The sequence below is a fragment of the Podarcis erhardii genome, assembly GCF_964252035.2.
Source record: "Podarcis erhardii genome assembly, chromosome: 5".
Taxonomy (NCBI): domain Eukaryota; kingdom Metazoa; phylum Chordata; class Lepidosauria; order Squamata; family Lacertidae; genus Podarcis; species Podarcis erhardii.
Window position 1 is genome coordinate 59,569,689 of NC_138509.1, and position 18,839 is coordinate 59,588,527.

General features: G+C 47.3%; 2 protein-coding genes across 3 annotated transcripts in view; one reads left to right on the plus strand and one right to left on the minus strand.

The window, feature by feature from the left end:
- The window catches only part of ABCC2 (ATP binding cassette subfamily C member 2), a 32,414-nt gene extending 22,398 nt beyond the window's left edge, over window positions 1-10,016 (plus strand). Inside the window, exons 24-32 of the mRNA XM_081863812.1 lie at window positions 1,286-1,441; window positions 2,982-3,181; window positions 3,965-4,091; window positions 4,916-5,017; window positions 5,128-5,271; window positions 5,622-5,780; window positions 6,962-7,128; window positions 7,266-7,460; window positions 9,087-10,016. Of these exons, the coding sequence (XP_081719938.1) occupies window positions 1,286-1,441; window positions 2,982-3,181; window positions 3,965-4,091; window positions 4,916-5,017; window positions 5,128-5,271; window positions 5,622-5,780; window positions 6,962-7,128; window positions 7,266-7,460; window positions 9,087-9,216 (1,380 nt within the window). The 3' untranslated portion in view covers window positions 9,217-10,016. The remainder of the gene's footprint in view (window positions 1-1,285; window positions 1,442-2,981; window positions 3,182-3,964; window positions 4,092-4,915; window positions 5,018-5,127; window positions 5,272-5,621; window positions 5,781-6,961; window positions 7,129-7,265; window positions 7,461-9,086) is intronic.
- Window positions 10,017-10,380: 364 nt separating this feature from the next.
- The window catches only part of DNMBP (dynamin binding protein), a 49,316-nt gene continuing 40,857 nt past the window's right edge, over window positions 10,381-18,839 (minus strand). For both annotated transcript variants that reach the window (XM_081863813.1, XM_081863814.1), the window contains 11 exons: window positions 18,586-18,733; window positions 17,485-17,502; window positions 16,507-16,706; window positions 15,812-15,942; window positions 15,620-15,724; window positions 15,282-15,410; window positions 14,453-14,785; window positions 13,436-13,618; window positions 13,072-13,270; window positions 12,130-12,560; window positions 10,381-11,546 (listed from right to left, as the gene is read on the minus strand). In XM_081863813.1, the coding sequence (XP_081719939.1) occupies window positions 11,361-11,546; window positions 12,130-12,560; window positions 13,072-13,270; window positions 13,436-13,618; window positions 14,453-14,785; window positions 15,282-15,410; window positions 15,620-15,724; window positions 15,812-15,942; window positions 16,507-16,706; window positions 17,485-17,502; window positions 18,586-18,733 (2,063 nt within the window). In that variant the 3' untranslated portion in view covers window positions 10,381-11,360. The remainder of the gene's footprint in view (window positions 11,547-12,129; window positions 12,561-13,071; window positions 13,271-13,435; window positions 13,619-14,452; window positions 14,786-15,281; window positions 15,411-15,619; window positions 15,725-15,811; window positions 15,943-16,506; window positions 16,707-17,484; window positions 17,503-18,585; window positions 18,734-18,839) is intronic.

Consider the following 18,839-nt stretch of genomic DNA (forward strand, 5'->3'; position numbering starts at 1 on the left):
ACATATGTCTGCCAGCTTTCAGTAAATTGGGTGGTTTTAAAAAAAATCAGTGGGACCAAGATAATGGGGAAATAATCTCTCCCCCCCTCCCCCCACCAGCACCTGTAGATTTTTCCATTATCAATTTAGATTGTAAAGTTATTTGCAAGAACCTTTCTGGAGACTTACTTATGTAAAGAACTATTTATACCGATATAAATAACAAAAATACTTTAAAAGCATAATATTGAATCTTTACAGATAAATTGTAAACAGATAAAAACATTAGCAGGATTATTGTAATAACCTGCAGTTTTATAAGAGTATATACTTACAGTAGATAATTAAATGAGCAAGTTAAATGAATTTGGATATGCAGAATATATTAAAAAATAAATTTAAGGAACCACAGAAAGAGGGGGAAAGAAGTCAAATTTTGAAATGTTAAATTGATTGGAGAACTAATGAAATGTATAAATTTGAAAAGTATAAATAAAAAACTAAAGGAAAAGAAAAAAGAATCATAATTTCTTAGAAGAATTCAGACCCAATCCAGCTGCAATTTACTTCCTCCACCACCTCCACTCCTGTGTGCCTTGCTCCACTTGGGGAGTTTCCTACCACCAGGCTTCCATTGAGCAGAGAACGCAATTCACCGATCAGCCCTGAGTGTCTAACGGTGCACACAGAGGTCTCCCTTATCTTATACATTGAGATGTATGAAATGGATGCAGAAAACTCATAATGCAAAGAAAAAAGGTGTCATGCATGTCTATGGTTGTACCAATCGAACTGTCAAACAACAAAACCAGTTTGTAGGTCAGGGAGAATAATGAGAAAAATGTTTAAAGTTAAGGAGAGAGAATTCAAATGAGAAAACCTGAGTAAGTTCATAATAGAAGAAAAGGGCACTGGTTGAATGAAGTTTAGAAGGACTTTGGCATTTCATGCCCCCCCCCCCCATCTCAGAATTTGTAAACCACTCTACATTCAGGGAACACCCAAGCAGTTTATAGAAGTGAAACATATAAAACATAATACAGATCATAATACAGATCATAAAAGACTATTAAAACATAAAAAGTGTGTGTGAGCATTGCATAAAGCGATTGTGTGAAATAATAATAATAATAATGGTAGAAATAAATGTAAGTGAGAGTGATAGACCTAAAAGTGAAACTTTTGTTTCCAGCTCGGTTTTGAAGCACTCTCATTCATAACTGGCCACTCATGAATCTAGGTTGTACAGCATTATGCTTCCAACTCTCATTTCTTTTGTCAACTCCCTCCTCTCTGCCCCCTGCAGGACATTTTCACTGTGGATGAGAGCATTCCCATGTCATTCCGCTCCTGGATTAACTGCTTGTTGGGGATTTTCAGCACTCTGTTTATAATCTGTCTGGCCACACCTTATTTTGCAATTGTCATGCTGCCTCTGGGTATCATATACTACTTTCTTCAGGTGAGCTGGGGCCCAGCCTCTTTGGAAGCGGACATTCCTTTTATTGCCAAGTTGCATCCGTTCAGAACTGTTGCTTGAGCCCTGGGGCTTCAGCTCCAATACCTGCCTGCTTTGCTGTTCATTACCACTGAAGTTAATGGACATTACTAACTTGGGTTCATTAATTTCAGTGGGTCTCCTCTGAGAGAGACTTGGTCAAACCCTTAGTTCTGTGATGACCAGGAAAGTGCAGAGGATCAAAATCCTCAACATTAGAGCAGAACTATATTGCTGTCCAGCATGTCAGTGACTGGAAGGAGCTGTGCTCTTGCCAGCTGAAAGAAGAGAGCGACCACGAGACCAAGTGCAGAATAGAACACACCTTTCAGCTTGCAGCAGTGCAAACTGGTTTCTTTAAACTGCTTCTTGTTTCATAGGAGCTGCATACCTCTTCCTTCTAAAATACCCAACTGTGGGCAGGATTCAACTAATGAGTCCCACTAGTAGAACCCTATGCAAGGACTTCCACTAGTGCAATGGGACTTTTGCCTCTCTCCTCTGCCCAAAACTGGCTCTGTTGGGATCAGGAGAACCCCCAGAATAGCACACAGAGGAGGAGAGGGGGGCATTTTGTCTGGCAAGCCAAAATACTTTCACTGATGGAACAATTTCCGTAGCTGCTATGTTGACTTCCTCCCTGTATTAATTATTTTTGAATGATGTAAAACTGCCAATGTAATACCATCAGATAGGTTTCACAGGCTTCTTTGCATTTAATGTGCTTACAAACAGGCGCTGTAAGTCACTGCAGATGCCAGCCCTCCGAAATCCATGTTCTTAAAGCACACCAGAAACAGTGACTCCATCAAACATTTCTAAAGCTCTCCTGGCATGGGCTTACTAGTGAACAACAGATTATGGCTAACACCATTGGAAAACTGATGCTTGGGTATAATAAAGCAAAACTTGAACCCCAGAATTGATTTAGCATTTCCTCTCAGAAGGCAGACTCACCAAACACCTCTGAAACTGTAGAATGGCATAGTCCTATTCTCCCATTGGCAAAATATGAACTAACAGCTGCAACATACCTGCCAACATTTATCCAATGGAAATAGGGACATCCTATTCAATAGTAATAGTAATAATAATTTTTATTATTATTTTATATATACTCTGCCCATCTGACTAGATTGCCCATATGTTGCTTCCAACATTTTAAGAAACAGTAAAAAAAATAAACAGTAAAAAAACTTCCCTATACAGGGCTACCTTCAGATGTCTTCTAAAGGTTATATAGTTTATCTCCTTGGCTCAGGGATGGGTTGCATACCATACCCTCCAACATTTCTCTGAAAATAGGGACGTCCTAAGGAAAAGTGGGACATTCTGGAATGAAATCAGAATGGGATGGCTTCTGTAAATATGGGACTGACCCTGGAAAATAGGGATACTTGGAGGGTCTGCTGCAAGCAATGGTTTTAGGAGTGAGGGATAATGGTAAGGCTGGGAGGTCTCTGCTTTTCTTGTGGCTATCACTAGTGTGTTTCTCTCCTCCTAGCGGTTCTATGTGGCCACCTCCCGCCAGTTGCGGCGTTTGGACTCAGTCACTCGGTCTCCCATCTATTCCCACTTCAGCGAAACAGTGTCGGGGCTCTCTGTCATCCGGGCCTACGGGCACCAGGAACGCTTCCTGAAACACAACGAGGAGCTTGTGGACATCAACCAGAAGTCTGTGTACTCTTGGATTGTTTCCAACAGGTGAGGCTGTGATGCGGAAGGTTTTGGCCTATTCTCTAAATCAGGGAGTTGGGAACTTCAGGCTGTGGGGCCAAATCCAGCCCTTTGGGACTCTCTTTCTGTGCCTAAGACCTCTCCCCAGGCCACACCCCTCCCTCGCTCCATTTCAGACCCTGAATGGTTTTTGCCAGGCTGGAATGTGTCCTTGAACTCTGGCCATGCCTTTGGTTCTCTGGGTGGAGGATGGGTGTTGGGTATAGGAGTGTGTGTAGAAACTAGCCTGCCGTACAAAGGTAAATTTTACACCCATAGTTCTGGCCACCTTTGCCTCTGCCCCTGCGCACCACTAGCACGTGGCCCTTGAACTTTGCCCAGAGGGGAATGTGGCCCCCAAGCTGAAAAGGTGCCCCCAGTCCTCAAAAAGGGGCCACCAGTCCTCAGACAACACCAGCAGGTGTACTTTTTTAGTTTGGGTGTTACTACAAAGCCTAAAGCAGAGTAGTGTACAGTTTTCTGTTGGCCTGGTGGTAGCCTCTCTAGGTGTGCAGCTTACCCAGGTTACTTCAAAGTAACATGCCTTCCTTTCTCACATGACTCTAAGTGGGCTGGTACAGGCTGAGCATTTGGGAGATTAGGAAGCTGTGCTTAGGCATCACTGCCAGAAGCCAATTGTTAAAATTTGGCTCTGAAGTGAAAGCAGGAATGCCTCTTCTACTCAATGGCAGTGGCTGGATTTGCGATGCTGCAGGTTGCGGTACTGATGGAGCACTCACCTTTCCCTTCCGCATTTGTTCCTCCTTACAGGTGGCTGGCTGTGCGCCTAGAATTTGTGGGGAACCTGGTGGTTTTCTTTGCAGCGCTACTGGCAGTCTTTGCTAAAGATACTTTGGACAGTGGCATTGTGGGACTCTCTGTCTCCTCAGCTCTCAATGTAAGTGACTGAGGCCACAAGCAGCCAGAATAACGGCTATACTGGGACTTTGTAAGGCGCATTGATACACAAGCTAGGAATCTAGTGCCTAATTTGGGGGTTTTCTTGCAATTTATTTTTTACCTGTTTTCATAAACCATCAGGTGTTGAAAATAAAGTGGATTAGAGATGGAGTCTTGTCATGAAGCCCAAGAGCTACTCACTACAAAGCTAGGTGCCAGGTTAAGTTCAAGGTGCTGGTATAGACAGATTGGGATCAGGATACCTAAAATACAATCTCACCCCTTATGTACCCCATCAGTGATCACTGCACTTCGCAGGTGAGAGCCTCCTGCAGATGGCGTCTTATCAGGTCTATTTCACACAATATAGGAACCCAGCCTTTCTTGTTATGACAATGATGCTTTGGAATTTTCTCCTGTTAAATATTTGACAGGCACCATCTCTGTTGCCTATCTCTTTCAACTAAGTCTTTCAGTAGAGACCTTTCCCAGTCTGCATCTGTACTGGAATTTGTTTTTAGATGTTTTAATTATCACTTGTGTGTTTGCTGCCCTGGGTTCCCTCAGTAGGAAGGGCAGGATATAAATTTAATTAATAAATAGTAGTAATGATGATGGCAAGCCTTCCTGTTGGGAGTGTGAGAGGAGGCCACTCTGCCTTTAAAAAGGGATTCTCATAAGAAGACATGCTCCTGCGCCTTTCTTCCTTGTGTCTGTAGATGTGGCCAAATGGGATGCAATGGGCTCTCTTAAGTATGGGGCAGGGAAGGGGAAGGGCTGGAGGACCAGGGCTGTTTTAATGATGGTTCCACTGCCATGCAGATCACCCAAACATTGAACTGGCTGGTGCGGATGACTTCGGAGCTGGAGACCAACATTGTGGCTGTGGAGAGAGTGCATGAATACACACATGTGGAAAATGAGGTATGGGGAGCTGTGGCGATGTGGGATGGCGTTTGCAAGATTGCTGTGCTGTGGGAGAGGTCCCAATGATTCAAATATATCTTGTGTGATGCCCGTTCTTTCTCCTGCAGGCACCATGGGTAACAGCCCAGAGACCACCTTCTGGCTGGCCCAACAATGGAGAGATAAGATTTATAGACTACCAAGTGCGGTATCGACCTGGGCTGGAGCTGGTTCTCGATGGGATCAAGTGTGAGATCCAGAGCAGAGAGAAGGTGAGGCACTGGGGGGGAGGTAAACAGCTGGTTGAGGCTGCTGAGAAGGGAAGGAAGCACACATTGGGAGAAAAAAGGAGTCACATGTGGGGGAAAGCTCTTATTTACAACATAGCAGATACTGTCCTTTATTTGCTGAGCCTGCATCCCATGGACCTGAAAACCTCTAGGTTGCTCAGCTTCCAAGAATAATTCTCTTAGCTCAAAGTTCAGAACCAACACAGACCTGTCCAACAGGAACCAGAGCAGAGATGCAGCATCTTGTCTAGTTGGATGAATGAACCAGGAAAGGATAACTGAGAAATAAAAGTGGTTTGGTTTATCTAACCCTTGAAATGCTCTTGCTTCAGGTTGGTGTCGTGGGCCGAACCGGGGCTGGGAAATCCTCGCTCACCAACTGCCTTTTTCGCATCCTGGAGGCAGCTGGAGGCAAAATCCTGATTGATGGACTTGACATAGCAACGCTTGGACTTCATGATCTGCGCCGGAACATCACCATCATCCCACAGGTGAGACACCCAGTAAACCTGGCTTGAAGGAGCTGAGGCCAGGCTTTGGCTGCTTGGTGGGAGGGAGTGGAATACCGATATCAAGTTCTGTGTGGGGTGTCCTCCCTTATTGCATTGATGCTGCTGATTCCCGTGGTGGAAGGCTTCCCATGCTGTTATTCCCCACTGGCTGACGGGTGGAGAATATCACATGGACGACATCAGGTGGCCAGTTTTTGCCCACATGGTTTGAAATTAAACTATTCAGGGGCATGCATGCTGTGCATGGTGCTTTAAAACCCTCAGTAATCTTTTACAGCCCCCTAAGCAGCAGATGGGGATGGCTGTGGGTTAAACCACAGAGCCTTGGACTTGCTGATCAGAAGGTCGGTGGTTCAAATCCCCGTGACGGGGTGAGCTCCTGTTGCTCGGTCCCTGCTCCTGCCAACCTAGCAGTTTGAAAGCACATCAAAGTGCAAGTAGATAAATAGGTACCACTCCAGCGGGAAGGTAAAGGGCATTTCCATGCACTGCTCTGGTTTGCCAGAAGCAGCTTAGTCATGCTGGCCACATGACCCGAAAGCTGTACGCCGGCTCCCTCAGCCAATAAAGCGAGATGAGCGCTGCAACCCCAGAGTCAGTCACGACTGGACCTAATGTTCAGGGGTCCCTTTACCTTTAAGAAGCAGGTGATAATTAGGGCTTCAAAGTGCCATGCACTGCAAACCACTTTTTGACCCAGTCCGTCTTTACTTGCCCCTCAGCTGAGGTCATCTATGACATCAGGTGCACATGGTTTGGACAAAACGGTCTAGCAGGCCTTATTAGACCTGTGTCCTCCACTCCTATATTGATGAGATGGCAAATACCCCCTCCTGTTTTGTAACACAGTGGAACAAGGGGGCATGAATAGAAGGGGGTAACTTGCAGGGCCCACCGTGAATGTTCTACACCCCCAAAGCATATATGGCTGCAGACCAAGATCATCCCTAGTGGAAGACCATCCATGCCGGCTTAAACCGAACTTTTGGATCCCAGAGATGGGATGGTGAAGAACCTTGCCTACTTCACCCTGTCCATACTGTAGCTCCCTGTTCAGCGCTTGGGTGTGGCTGAAAGGAAGAGCACCACTTTGGTTCAGCCTAGCCATGCTGCTGCTTCCAGTCGTACCTGCCTTAAGCCTCTCGTGCCTGCACCTACAGGATCCTGTTCTTTTCTCGGGGAGCTTGCGCATGAACCTGGACCCATTTGACCAGCACTCGGATGAAGAAGTCTGGCATGCTCTGGAGCTGGCACACCTGAAGTCTTATGTACACAGCCTGCCTGAAGGACTGTCCCATCTAGTGAGCGAAGCAGGAGACAACCTGAGGTATAGGAAGGGTAATATGGGCTGCTGTGCGGTGCTCCCATCCTAAGAGTTGGGAGACTGTTGAAAGAGCTGGTCCCTAGCCCCTTGCAGGCAGCTGCATCCATTTAGCTAGTGATGGACTGATCTTGTTTCCACAGCGTGGGGCAAAGGCAACTTGTCTGTCTGGCACGGGCCCTCCTCCGGAAATCCAAAATCCTGATTCTGGATGAGGCCACGGCAGCTGTGGATATGGAGACTGACTACCTGATCCAAGAGACAATCCGGAGCGAGTTTGCAGACTGCACTGTGCTCACCATTGCCCATCGGTTGCACACCATTATGGACAGCCACAGGTACAGTTTGTGGGGTTGTGGGCATGCTATGTGAAATCTGGCGTGATTTGGAGTGGCGTTCTCTCATCATACACAGCTGTAATGGTTCAGGGTTTCATGGTCTCACGAAAAAAGCAGCGAAAAAAGCAGCATGGCCCACAATGGTTGAAGCGCCTACAGCACTTGTTTCCCAAACTTTTGGGTCTCTAGTTGTTTTTGGACTACAATTTCCATCATTCCTAGCTACCAGGACCAGTGGTCAGGGATGATGGGAGTTGTAGTCCGAAAACAGCTGGAGACCCAGGTTTGGGAAACACTGACCTACAGCAACAGTGGAATTGAATGGAGTAAACTGTCATTCAGTAATCATCCCACTAAAACTTCCACTGGAAGCTCCTAGAACTAACAACACATTTGGAAATCTAAATCCAGATAGTTTGTGGCCTGTACTAAATATCCTTACATACGTTGACACACAATCCTGAAGAAAGCCAATATTTGAAGTCCATCAGTGAAAGACTTTCAGAATGGTTAGTGAGCATAGGAAGAATCTGCTGGATGAGGCCAAAGGCCCACCTAGTCCAGCATCCTGTTCTCACAGTGGCCGACCAGGTGCCTGTTGGCCCACAACCCATAAGCATGATCTCAGCCTGACAGCTCTCTCTCCAACCGTGGTTTCCAGCAACTTGTATTTAGAGGCCTACTGCATACAAATGGTTTTCTTTGATAGTCAAACAAGAGAAATAACTCAGCATGCAGCGCAGTGAAATAAAACTTTAGAAAATAAGCCTGTTGTTTTCCTAAGCCTGCATTAAACAAATGCTTGAAAAGCACAGTAAATGCTGTGCAGGTCAATTTTTTTCCTGGGAAAGCAAATCCCTTCTCAGGTTGGCTTTTAGCTGCAAGCACATAAACAACAAGAAGAACAATGGATTTCTAGAAACCTTTTAACAACATTTGGCATCCAAGACTGGGCTGTAAGTTGCTACAAAGCAGATCTGGAAGGAAAGCGATGACCTCATTAAATCTGCTTTACAGTAACCAATACTTCCAGAGGAGAATGTAACAAAACAGAGAAGCCTTTGGAGCTGCAATGGCTCCATCAGCCCAACCTTTTGGGACAATGGTTGAGCCTGTGCTTCCCACTCAACTCAGCAAAACAAAAGTTCCTGTGATAGGATGATGACCTTTCAGGGTGAGCGATTGGACACAGAAATCCCTGTATAAAATATTGGATGCATTATTAGCTCAGTGACTCCCATATTTTTTAAAGTGAAGTGGTGAATCGTTAAGGGATGGAATACGTTCAACCCCACCACGCAAGCCAGGTTGACCATCAATGCCAATAATTATTTACCCAGATCAGTTGAAGGGATTCTTATCCTTCCCTCTGGCCACTTTCCCTTTTCCATTCTGGAAACTCCCTCCTCTGGAGCCACCCTGTTGCAGTTTCCACTTCTTTTCCTCGGAAATGTAGATGGCGGGGTCAGTTTTAGAGTTGCTGGTGTCAACTTTTCTTTTGCTGCGGGGGCCATACAGATTGACACCACTTAGTTTCTGACTGCTAACCTGGAAGGTGCAAGGAGCTGTGTGCAACTAGATATGAGTGCTTGTGCTCAATCTCAAATGTCTCTCTGTCCACTCCAGGGTGATGGTGCTTCAGGCGGGAAGGATTGTGGAGTTTGACAGCCCTGATCATCTGCTTAAACAGCAAAGCATCTTTGCAGGAATGGCCAAGGATGCTGGAATTGTAGGAAGCCAGAACACTGCCATGTAGAGGCAAGGGCAGCAAGACCAAGGCCAGCTTCACGCATCCCTGTGGTAGCTTTTCCTGGACTTTTACCTTTGACTGGGTGCCAACACTGTCTGTACCAGCAGTGATATTATGCCTGAAGCACAGATTGTATCATCATACAGTTTCTGGGCACACTGCACTCAACCAGCTTGTATCTTCAGACAGCTACTTGATATTTTCTTTGGCCCTGAACTCAAGCACCGCCTATAAGCCAGCCATGGTTCTGCAGAAGGGGTGCACTTTTACTATCGCCCTCCAAGATAGAAAAGATCAACGGAAGCTCTACCACTCCTCCTTTGTTTCAAGACACAGTGTAGAAGTTCCCATACAATTCTCCGTGCTATGAAGTAGGCAAAAACAAGCCGGTGGTGTTTAGTCTTAACTGGTTCCGTTTATCGCCCCCCTGCCCCCCAAAATGCATCACCTTCCAGATTCATGTTTCTTTGGGGATACCGGCAGCTTTTGTTTCCTCCTCCTTGCATGGGGTTTCACACCTTCATCTGGAGGTGGGGTGGAGAGGATTTAGGTGACAAATTAGAACTTCACAACACTTAGTACATGGAGAAGTGCTGGAAGGTGCTGACTAATAACTATTTGGGAATCTTGTCCCAAACAGTCCAGTCTCTGTACCCTTCTTTTAAATTTGCTGTCACAAGGTGTTTCAAATGTGGGGTGCACTGGGTTTTTTTAAAAAAAGTTTTCATACCCTGTCTACTGACCAAAGTTCCTGAGGCATCTTACGCTGTATTTAAAATACAATAAAATGGACAATAATTACTGAAGCGGGACAAACATTTCTTGCATGTTCCTGGCCCTAGACTTCCCCTAGGTGCAGCAGGCACTGGGGAAGCAAAGTATGAAAATACAAGTTTGCTTTTCTTGCTATTGGGTGTTCCCACCCTTCCCAATATTCCAGAAGGATTTTCCTTGGCACAAAGAAAAGTTAGGCATAAGTGGCTCTTACTCTTATAGGTCAATCTCCCATTTTTGCCAGTACTGTTACCATTCATCCCTGGACCATCATAATATTTAATTGTTCCTGACAATCTTGGTGTTTGTGTGCTCAAGTTGAGGCATGCTGCTTGCTGTCATAAGGAGAAGGGGTAACGCAAACGGGGGGACTGTCCATGAATCATTCAAGATATGTCATAAAAAGTTTTTATTTACAAAACAGCAGCTCAGGAGGCACAATGCAGCTGTTATTCTCTGCTCTTTTATCTTGGAGCAGGAATACCCCCCCCCCAAAAAAAAACCTCTGACTTGGGGCAAGGTGGTCCTAGCAGTATGTACACACACACACACACACACACACACACACACACACACACACAGCAGCATTCAAGGTGTGCCACCAGACCCCACCTGAAGCTGCGTGAAGGAGCCCTTATGCACTTTGCAACAGCCAATGCCAAGTAACACTGAGAGAAAGGAAGCACTCTTGTTTTCAGTAGCTAATCTCCAGCACCCTTGCATACAACATTACAGTCTGTAGGAAAACAAAATTGCAACCTGTCTTTGTATTAGATCCACTACTGAACAAGAGGCCAGCCTGCAGTGGATCTTCAGTCTTGCAACTGTTTCATGCCATGATAGCTACATGGAACATCTAAGTTCAGAGACAGCGCAGACTTTTGCATACCATTTGCTGGGGGGGCAGATGAGGGGCCATTGCCTGCAGGCTCTGCTAGTGGGCTCCTAGAAGGATGGTTACGGGGAAGCAGGTAAGATGGATCCTTAGACTGATCTGACAGGGCACACCCAGCCCCCTGGGTTACCATTTGCCAGATGCCTTACAGTTGCATAACCGGCAGCTAGTCTGAAACTTGTTAGTCAAAGGAGACTAAACACCTACTTCAAGGGGGAATAAACTCCACACGGCAATGCTTGAGGCGAGGGGCACTGCCCCTCAGGACCAGGCACAGAGAGGTTCAGTCTCATTAGGGTAAAACAGCAGAACCCCCTGGAAGCACTTCATTCAACTTCACGGGAAACCTGGTTTGGCTCCCCCAAAATGTATCCAATTGAAACCATAGGGGAAGGGGATGGAGAGCACAAGGCCTCCCTCTTCAGCCTGGCTCCAACAGCGATTAAGGCAGCAGTTTCTGGCAACTCCAGACAAACATCCTTCACGTGTACTCAGTCTTCCGAATGTAGCTGGACGGCACGTAGCCCCTCTTCCCGTGTGCCTCTGCCAACCACCACTCCTGGTTCCCTGCGATGTCTTCGAACTGCAGAATCCTTAGTCTCTGATTGGCGGTGACGCTCAGTTCATTTGAGTTCCGTCCCGTAAAAGTGTAAACAGCATAGTAGACCTCAAAGTAGAAAGAACAGGGAAGAGATCAGTGGAAAAGTAGGAAGAAAGATGCTACACCATTCAAAGCCCCACAGAACAAGTCCCAGGCTGTCCCCCCCCTTTTTTTTTTACACTGTAAGCACCTGCTTTGGGAATTTTGTTGTCAAATTGAAAAGCGGGCTAAAAATATCTTAGCCCATACAATATGAATATATAAAGTCCCAAGAATTAGCTGTACTGAATTAGATGGAACAGAACTCACTCTGGGCTTCCAATACAGTGGTACTTCAGGTTACATACGTTTCAGGTTACAGACTTGGCTAACCCAGAAATAGTACCTCAGGTTAAGAACTTTGCTTCAGAATGAGAACAGAAATTGTGCAGCAGTGGCGCAGCGGCAGCAGGAGGCCCCATTAGCTAAAGTGGTGCTTCAGGTTAAGAACAGTTTCAGGTTAAGAACGGACCTCCAGAACGAATTAAGTTCTTAACCTGAGGTACCACTGTATGCTCATTTTCAGAGGAAGCCTTGGTTGTGCCAGCTAGCCAGTCGAATTAGAAATGGCCCATTAACAGAGACAGAAATATGCCTCTTCCCCACTCACCTGGTTCCCCTTAGACTCGCTGGTCCTCGGCCTCAAGTTGCCATTCTCCAGCAAAGGTGTCGCCCTGGCCTTGGGCCGGGCCGGAAGCCCATTGCGTGGGTCAGGGTTACTGTATCGGCGGGATGCCGGAATGGCGCGGGGGGGCTGAGCAGAGTCTACAGGACCTGTCTTAGGTTGGTCAGCAGCATCCACCTCTGAAAGGGCCTGCAGGGAGCTCATTAAATCCCCTTGGAAGCCAGAGTCCTGCGGAGGTTTCTGAGGGCTGTTCGCAGATGCGTTGCTCACTATGCTGTTTGGCGTGCTGCTGCCACGAGATGAGGAGCCGCTGTGCTCGGATTCACTTGAGGAATGGCTGCCCACAGAAACATTTGAGTGGCTGCATCGTGGGTTGTATGGCTTCAGGAAGGAGCTGTACACAAAGCCCTTGGTCACTGTAGAGGGAAGGTCAGAAATCAGAAGCACAGACAGGGCATGGCCAGTGCGCTGGGAAACAGCTGCATCAGGTGTCTCCCAACACCAGATTTCGGTATCATTGTGGACACTGGACCAACACTGAACTGGGGAGGTGGAGAATGTGCACTGCTGCTGTGCGCGCATAAAAAGGAAAATACTTGTGGCATTTTTAAAGCCATGTGAAAGGAAAAGAACTGGGGCCTGTAGGGACTCAGCAGCCTGCTTAGCAGTAAATATAGCTCCTGAGACCACTAGGGAGAGTGATAAGCAGCTGTCATTAAAAGAGGAATTTGAAGCTCTACCAGAGTGACTTTGATTGATATCTGGAAAGAACAGGTGGTTCCTTTAGAAATTAAAATAAGTGCACTTAGCGCCAGATTGGGCGGGAGTGTGGAACCCGCACAAATTAAAGAATAGATACAGAACAAGCTCCTCCGGACAGGAGGTGTCTCACGGTTTGCCTGGAGCCCGAGAGAGGCCTCCACTCACCTCCATTGTCAATGAGCCAGCGGTTCTGACTGCCCATGGGGTCCTTCTTCTTAAGCACCCCCACCAGGTCACCCTCCAGCAATGAAATGTCCAACTCTTGAGCGGCGTTGACGTTGCGCTCAGCCTGGAAGAGCTTGTCGGGGGGGTACCGAGACAGCAAGGCGGCGCGGAGGTCGTCCGACTGCAGCATGTAGCTGGGCTGCGAGGGAAGCGAAAGCACCAAACAGTGATGGGGAAGGCGATGCAGTGACACACAGTGCTCTATGCCTGGCCCTGGTTCCTCAAGCCAAGGCCGCCCACCACAGGACAGTGCCCATGTTGAATGAGGAGTCCCCCGCCCATCGTTGCCCCCACAGTTGCTCACCATTCCCAGAAGCGGCTGCCTCCGTGCTGACTGGCGCTCCAGGCTTTTCCTCTCAAAGGGCTTTTTGGCAGCGGGGGTGCTCTCGGGGAAGAAAGTGAAGACCTGCAGCTGCTGGAGGACGCGGCTATGCTCTTCCTGGAAGATCGCAACCAGATTGCCCTCTTTGCCAACCACCTGCAGCAGCTAGGAGAGAGGAGGGAGGCAGGGCCATCAGAACAGTGGAAACGGGGAGCCCGGCTAGGCACAAGAGACAGGCCACTATGAAGCCGTGCTCCAGGAAGGGAAGACCCAGAGACAGCTCTAGAAACCCAGGACCTGGTGCCTTCTTTTCCTTACTAATAGAGCCCATTATCAAGAGTTATGTCCTGTGTCAAGATCCTCATCCCAAGGAGCCTTCCATTTCAGAGGGCCTGTAAGGGAAGGGCTATAGCTCAGGGGCAGAGTACATGCTTCGGATACAAAGGGTCACAGGTTCAATCCCTAACATCTCCAGGTAGTGCTGAGAAGGGCTCCAGCCTAAAACCCTTGAGGGCCACTGCCAGTCAACGTAGATAATACTGAGCTAGATGGACCGATGGGTCTGACTCAGTATAAAAGGCAGCTTCCTTTGCTCAGCAGTGCCTTCCTGTTGCCATTTCCCCCAGTGGCATTTACAGCCTGGGGCAAAGAATAAACTCATGGGAATTCAGAGATTGTTTAAGGCACAACGGTCACTCACAACCATCGGACTAGCGGAGGGGATTTGAGGATAGAAGGTCCAAAGGCACTAGAGAGAGAAAGCAACAGCCAATATGAAATCCCAGCACAGAAGGCAACTTTTAAAGAGCACTGTGCTGACCTAGTGTGTGCCTTTTCTTCTCCCCTGCCCCCAACTGGAGAGTGCATTCACTGAAAATATAGAGCAAATGCAATGGGGCAGCAAATCAGGCAGCCCTATATGCTCTTTCCTTCTGACCCTCGCTAGTCTCCAATCAGGATGGGCAGCCTGCATGGTCCTGGCCTCTCCTGCACACTTACAGAAAGCAGAGGCTGCAGCTCCTGCAACGCCAGGTGCACAAAGTCACAGTGGGCCTCTGCGTAGCCGCGCAGGCAGCTGGTGAAGAGCTCCTTGGCGCAGCACTGGAATTTGGGCAACTCATCCAGCAGCTGCGTGTTCAAGGCCTCGTAATTGTTGCGAGCTGACTGCAGTTCTTCCAAGGTCCGCTTGTCCTTCAGCCTTTCGGCCCGCTCCGTGCATGTGTGGAAGTCCAGGAGCTTGTCGAAACGTTTCTGCACGAGTTTGTGAGGCCCGGCAAACATGTTCAGCAGCTGATTCAGAGGGGAGAACACCAGCCGCTCTGTGCGCTCCTTCTGCAAGGGGCACAAGGACACCAAAATAGCATGCTCTTTCTCCCCCACATTTCTGTAGCAAATCATTATTTCGTTATAGTTTCAGTACAAGCTGTACTGGAGGAAGGAAGGGTTTTGTTTCTATCTTGCTGCAGAAAATTCCTTGGGATTAGGAAGAGGAGGAGGAAGACAATACACATTTGTTTGTAGTGTCAACAAAGGCAGAAGGGCACCTGCTCTGCCCAGTACCACTCCATATGTATTTCAGGAGAAAGCCCATTTTGCAATATCTCTTCTATCCCAGCTCCTTGCCACAACCTCTCCTCCACCAACCAATGGCTTCATCACCCTGAAAGGCTTCCTCCTCCCCACCTCCCGCTATGCTTTCCCTCATACTGAAATATTTTTCTAGCCTCTTCCACAGTTCTTCTCCTTCTGTTTCTGCAGCCAACTGATTCTGTGCCCAGAAAGTAGGAGGAAACACCTGACCCAGGAAGGAAGCAAAGACCTCACTCACGAAATCAGAGAAGAGCTGGTCACTGATGAGACGGTGGACCTTCTGGAACTGTTCCAACTCAGCACTGCCTTTCTCCATGCACAGGTCCCACATACTCAGTGCTGCTGTCACTTTAACACAGGCAGACTCCTAAGGGCAGAGAGACACAGACCTCAGCAGGGCTAAAGCAGTTTGCAACCCCTGCAAGTCCAGCCACAACCCGAGCCAAGATTGTGACACAGAAACTTCTGCCCAAAGCTAGCCAAGGCAGGACCCTCAAGTTTGCTAGTCACTCAATCCCCTCATTCTCCAATTCTTCACAAGGTTCTGTCCCATCCCCTACAAATATGTTTATTCACCCGGACATGCTGAAGGTAGAGAGAAAGGTCCCGGATGAAAGATTTAATCAGCCGCTCCTGCATTCGGAAGTTCTTCTCGGTCTCTTCAAAAGCCTCATCTTTGAGCTGTAACAGGGAGGAGGAGGAGATTTGATAGGTACTGTGGAGCTTGTGATGGATTCCCATAGACATGTAGCCAGAGTCAGCATTTACCTGTGGTGCAAAACCTGTGAGGTGCTTGAGGTGGCTGCTGACACGATTGGATTTCTTGATGATGGAATGGAAGTTGAGCTTGGAGATCTTCTCAATGAGGCTGTCGTCATCAGTCTTCCGGTACTTCAGCACTGAAAGAGAGTGGTGGAAGCAAGAGTCAGCTCCTAAGAGTCGTGGAATAACAGGGTGTGGTGAGGGACAACAATGGTCACCTGGCCTAATCCCCTGAGAGTACAGAAGATCCATTAAAGACTGTGCCATCCTGGGGAGTTTCTCTCTCAGCCCAGACACAATCCTCTGTCAGTTCACTTCTAGCCTACAGTACACCACCACTTCCAAACACCAGAGGTAAGTGGCTCATTTGCCTTTCGACATTTGTCTCTTTCTAAGGGAGCAATAACTGGATAATGCATCCTGCCAACTAAGCATGACTGGGTTAAACCAAATGGACTTTTGCTATTACACCCAGCAGCCACTAGAAGGTGCTTCACCTTTCTCAATCTCCCCCCTCCCCCCCCCCCCCGCAACAGCCAGCCTGCTGTACACTCAGTCTCCACAGACGGTACCCAACTCTTCCACACAGGGATGCTTGGCTGCTTTCCATCTTCCCCATGTGGCTTACTCGTTTGTCTCAAGCGGGTGCTTGTGCTGCTCCTCCCCTTTCCCCACATTGTCTCCCCTGCCTCACAGCTCACCCAGGTCCTTTCGCCTTTTGGACTCATTGATGTTGCAGTTGATCTCCTTGACAGCAAGGACAGCCGCTGCCAGGGGAGCACGGTCAGGATGAGACTCAGGTGTGGCGCCCAGAAGCTCCATCAGCAGCAGTGGGTAGCGCATCACACGCTGAACGGGCTTGATCAGGAAGGAGCCCAGGTCAATGTAGTTGGTGCAGCCCCTGAGAAAAGGGGTGGGGGAAGTTAGCACAGAGGATCCCATATGTTGTCACCCACACTCTCACCCCACAAACACTGCACCCCAGGAAAACCAACCCCCACCTTCCAACTGCTCTTTGGCTTATGCGCATGCACATGTGAGATGCTTTGTTTAAAAATGTTTTTACTAAATCGCCTATGCCACCTTGAAAAGATATTCATCTTTTGAAAGGTAGCCTACACATTTATTAAATAAATACGGTACATTGGTACACATACTGAAGCTGGACACTCCGCACCTGTCTTCCTCTCCCAAAAGACTATGTATCATCAGACAACATAAAACCAGCTCATCTCATTCGTCCCAAACTCAGTCACTTCTTCATCCTCTTCTAGCTGAACTGACAATACCTGGATGGTTGACTAGTTGTTTCCTAAAAGCCAGCCAGCCTAGTAGCATTCCTGCCCCACATCTTACTCAGTTCCTTCCCCATCCTGAGCAGGCCAAGATGGTCACAGCAGTCTGAACTCCTTATAATCTCTTACAGCCCTCTCTTCCCACTCCTGTAGGAACCCCATTCCCAGACATGCTCCTTGCTCCTGCCTCAGACAGAGATGCACAAATACTCAAACCCTTGTATTTTGGTCTATGACCATAATAAAGATTTGAATGACTGACCCAAACCCTTACTCGTACTGTACATTTTTTGTGGGTAGGTATGGACAACAAAGAGAAATCAGGCACAGAACATAACTGGGGAACAGCAAGAAACAGACTGATGGTATAAAAAGGTCACTTACCATTCAGTGTACAGACTCCTGGCAGGAAAAAAATAAAATAAGAAAAAGCATTAGAATGGTTGCTGCCCTCTCCACTTTCTAAGCAGAAGCCTAAGATGCACTCAAGCTAGGAAACTCCTAGCCTGAGGGGAATGGAAAGCTGAGGATGTTGCTGGACTACAACTCCCACCATCCCTGACCATGAAACATGCTGGGAATTGGGAGACTGACATCATCTGGAGGGCCACAGCTTCCACACTTCTGCCCTATTTTGGTTGAGGGTCAAGTCTGGAGGACATGTTCTTTTTTAAAAAATATTTTTTTAATTTTTTATTGTTAAAATAATTCAACATTAATACACATACAAACATACAAACATACATTTCATACAACATACCTACATACATACAACATACCTACAACATACCTACACTCAATCCCACAGATAATTCCCATCACCATCCACCACCCCTCACCCTTTGTGTTAGACTTCCAATCTACTCAATTGCAATTTCTTTCTACTTCTATTACTTTCTTTCACACACCTTTAACCTAATTTCATATTTCTTATTCTATTACACATTGTTATCCATCTTATTTAGTATTCCAATATTTGAAACGAAACTTGTTTATTCTAATAGGAGTTCTGATTTTTCGATATAGTTTTGCAAGTATCTTTTAAACACCTTCCAGTCCCTGTCTGCCTTCTCTTTTGAGATCCTTCCAATTTCTCCCATTGTTTTGGATATATTGTAGTACTCCAATAATTTGGCAAGCCACTCTATCTTTGTTGGTACAGTACCACTTTTCCATTTTTTCACAGTCAATAGCCTTGCGGCTACTGTTGCTTACAAATATAAAGTCTTGTCTTCTTCCTTTAGGCTTCCTGGTACTATTCCCAATAAAAAAACCTTCTGGTCTGGACATGTTCAGTGGTTGGGCAGCACCTGAAATTCTGTTCCCAGCACAAACTAGCAGAGTCCAGTAACAAACAAGCAGGTTCTTCTGCTCTAACTGGGAAGGAGAGGGGATCAGAGCCAAATTACCCCTCTGTGTCAAGAGCACAGCAGTTGGGTGGGATTGTGAGAAAAGAGAAAAGAGCCCGGGCAGCTGCCCTCTCACCTGAGGCTCTCCAGGGACTCCAGCAGATGCTTCTGGACCCGCTCATCCTTCTCATAGGCCTCCAAAAGTGCGATGGCCTCGTCATGGTTCTGGCAGTAGACTTTGTACACATCCTCCAGCTCAGCCCGAAATGCCAGGAATGTTGGCCCTTCGGGGAAGAAAAGGCACATGTCACTCAGCAGCTCTCTTCCTGATGGAAATGTCTTTTAATGGCCAGCCAGTAACAATATTCCCTTCCCACACTGCAGCAAAAC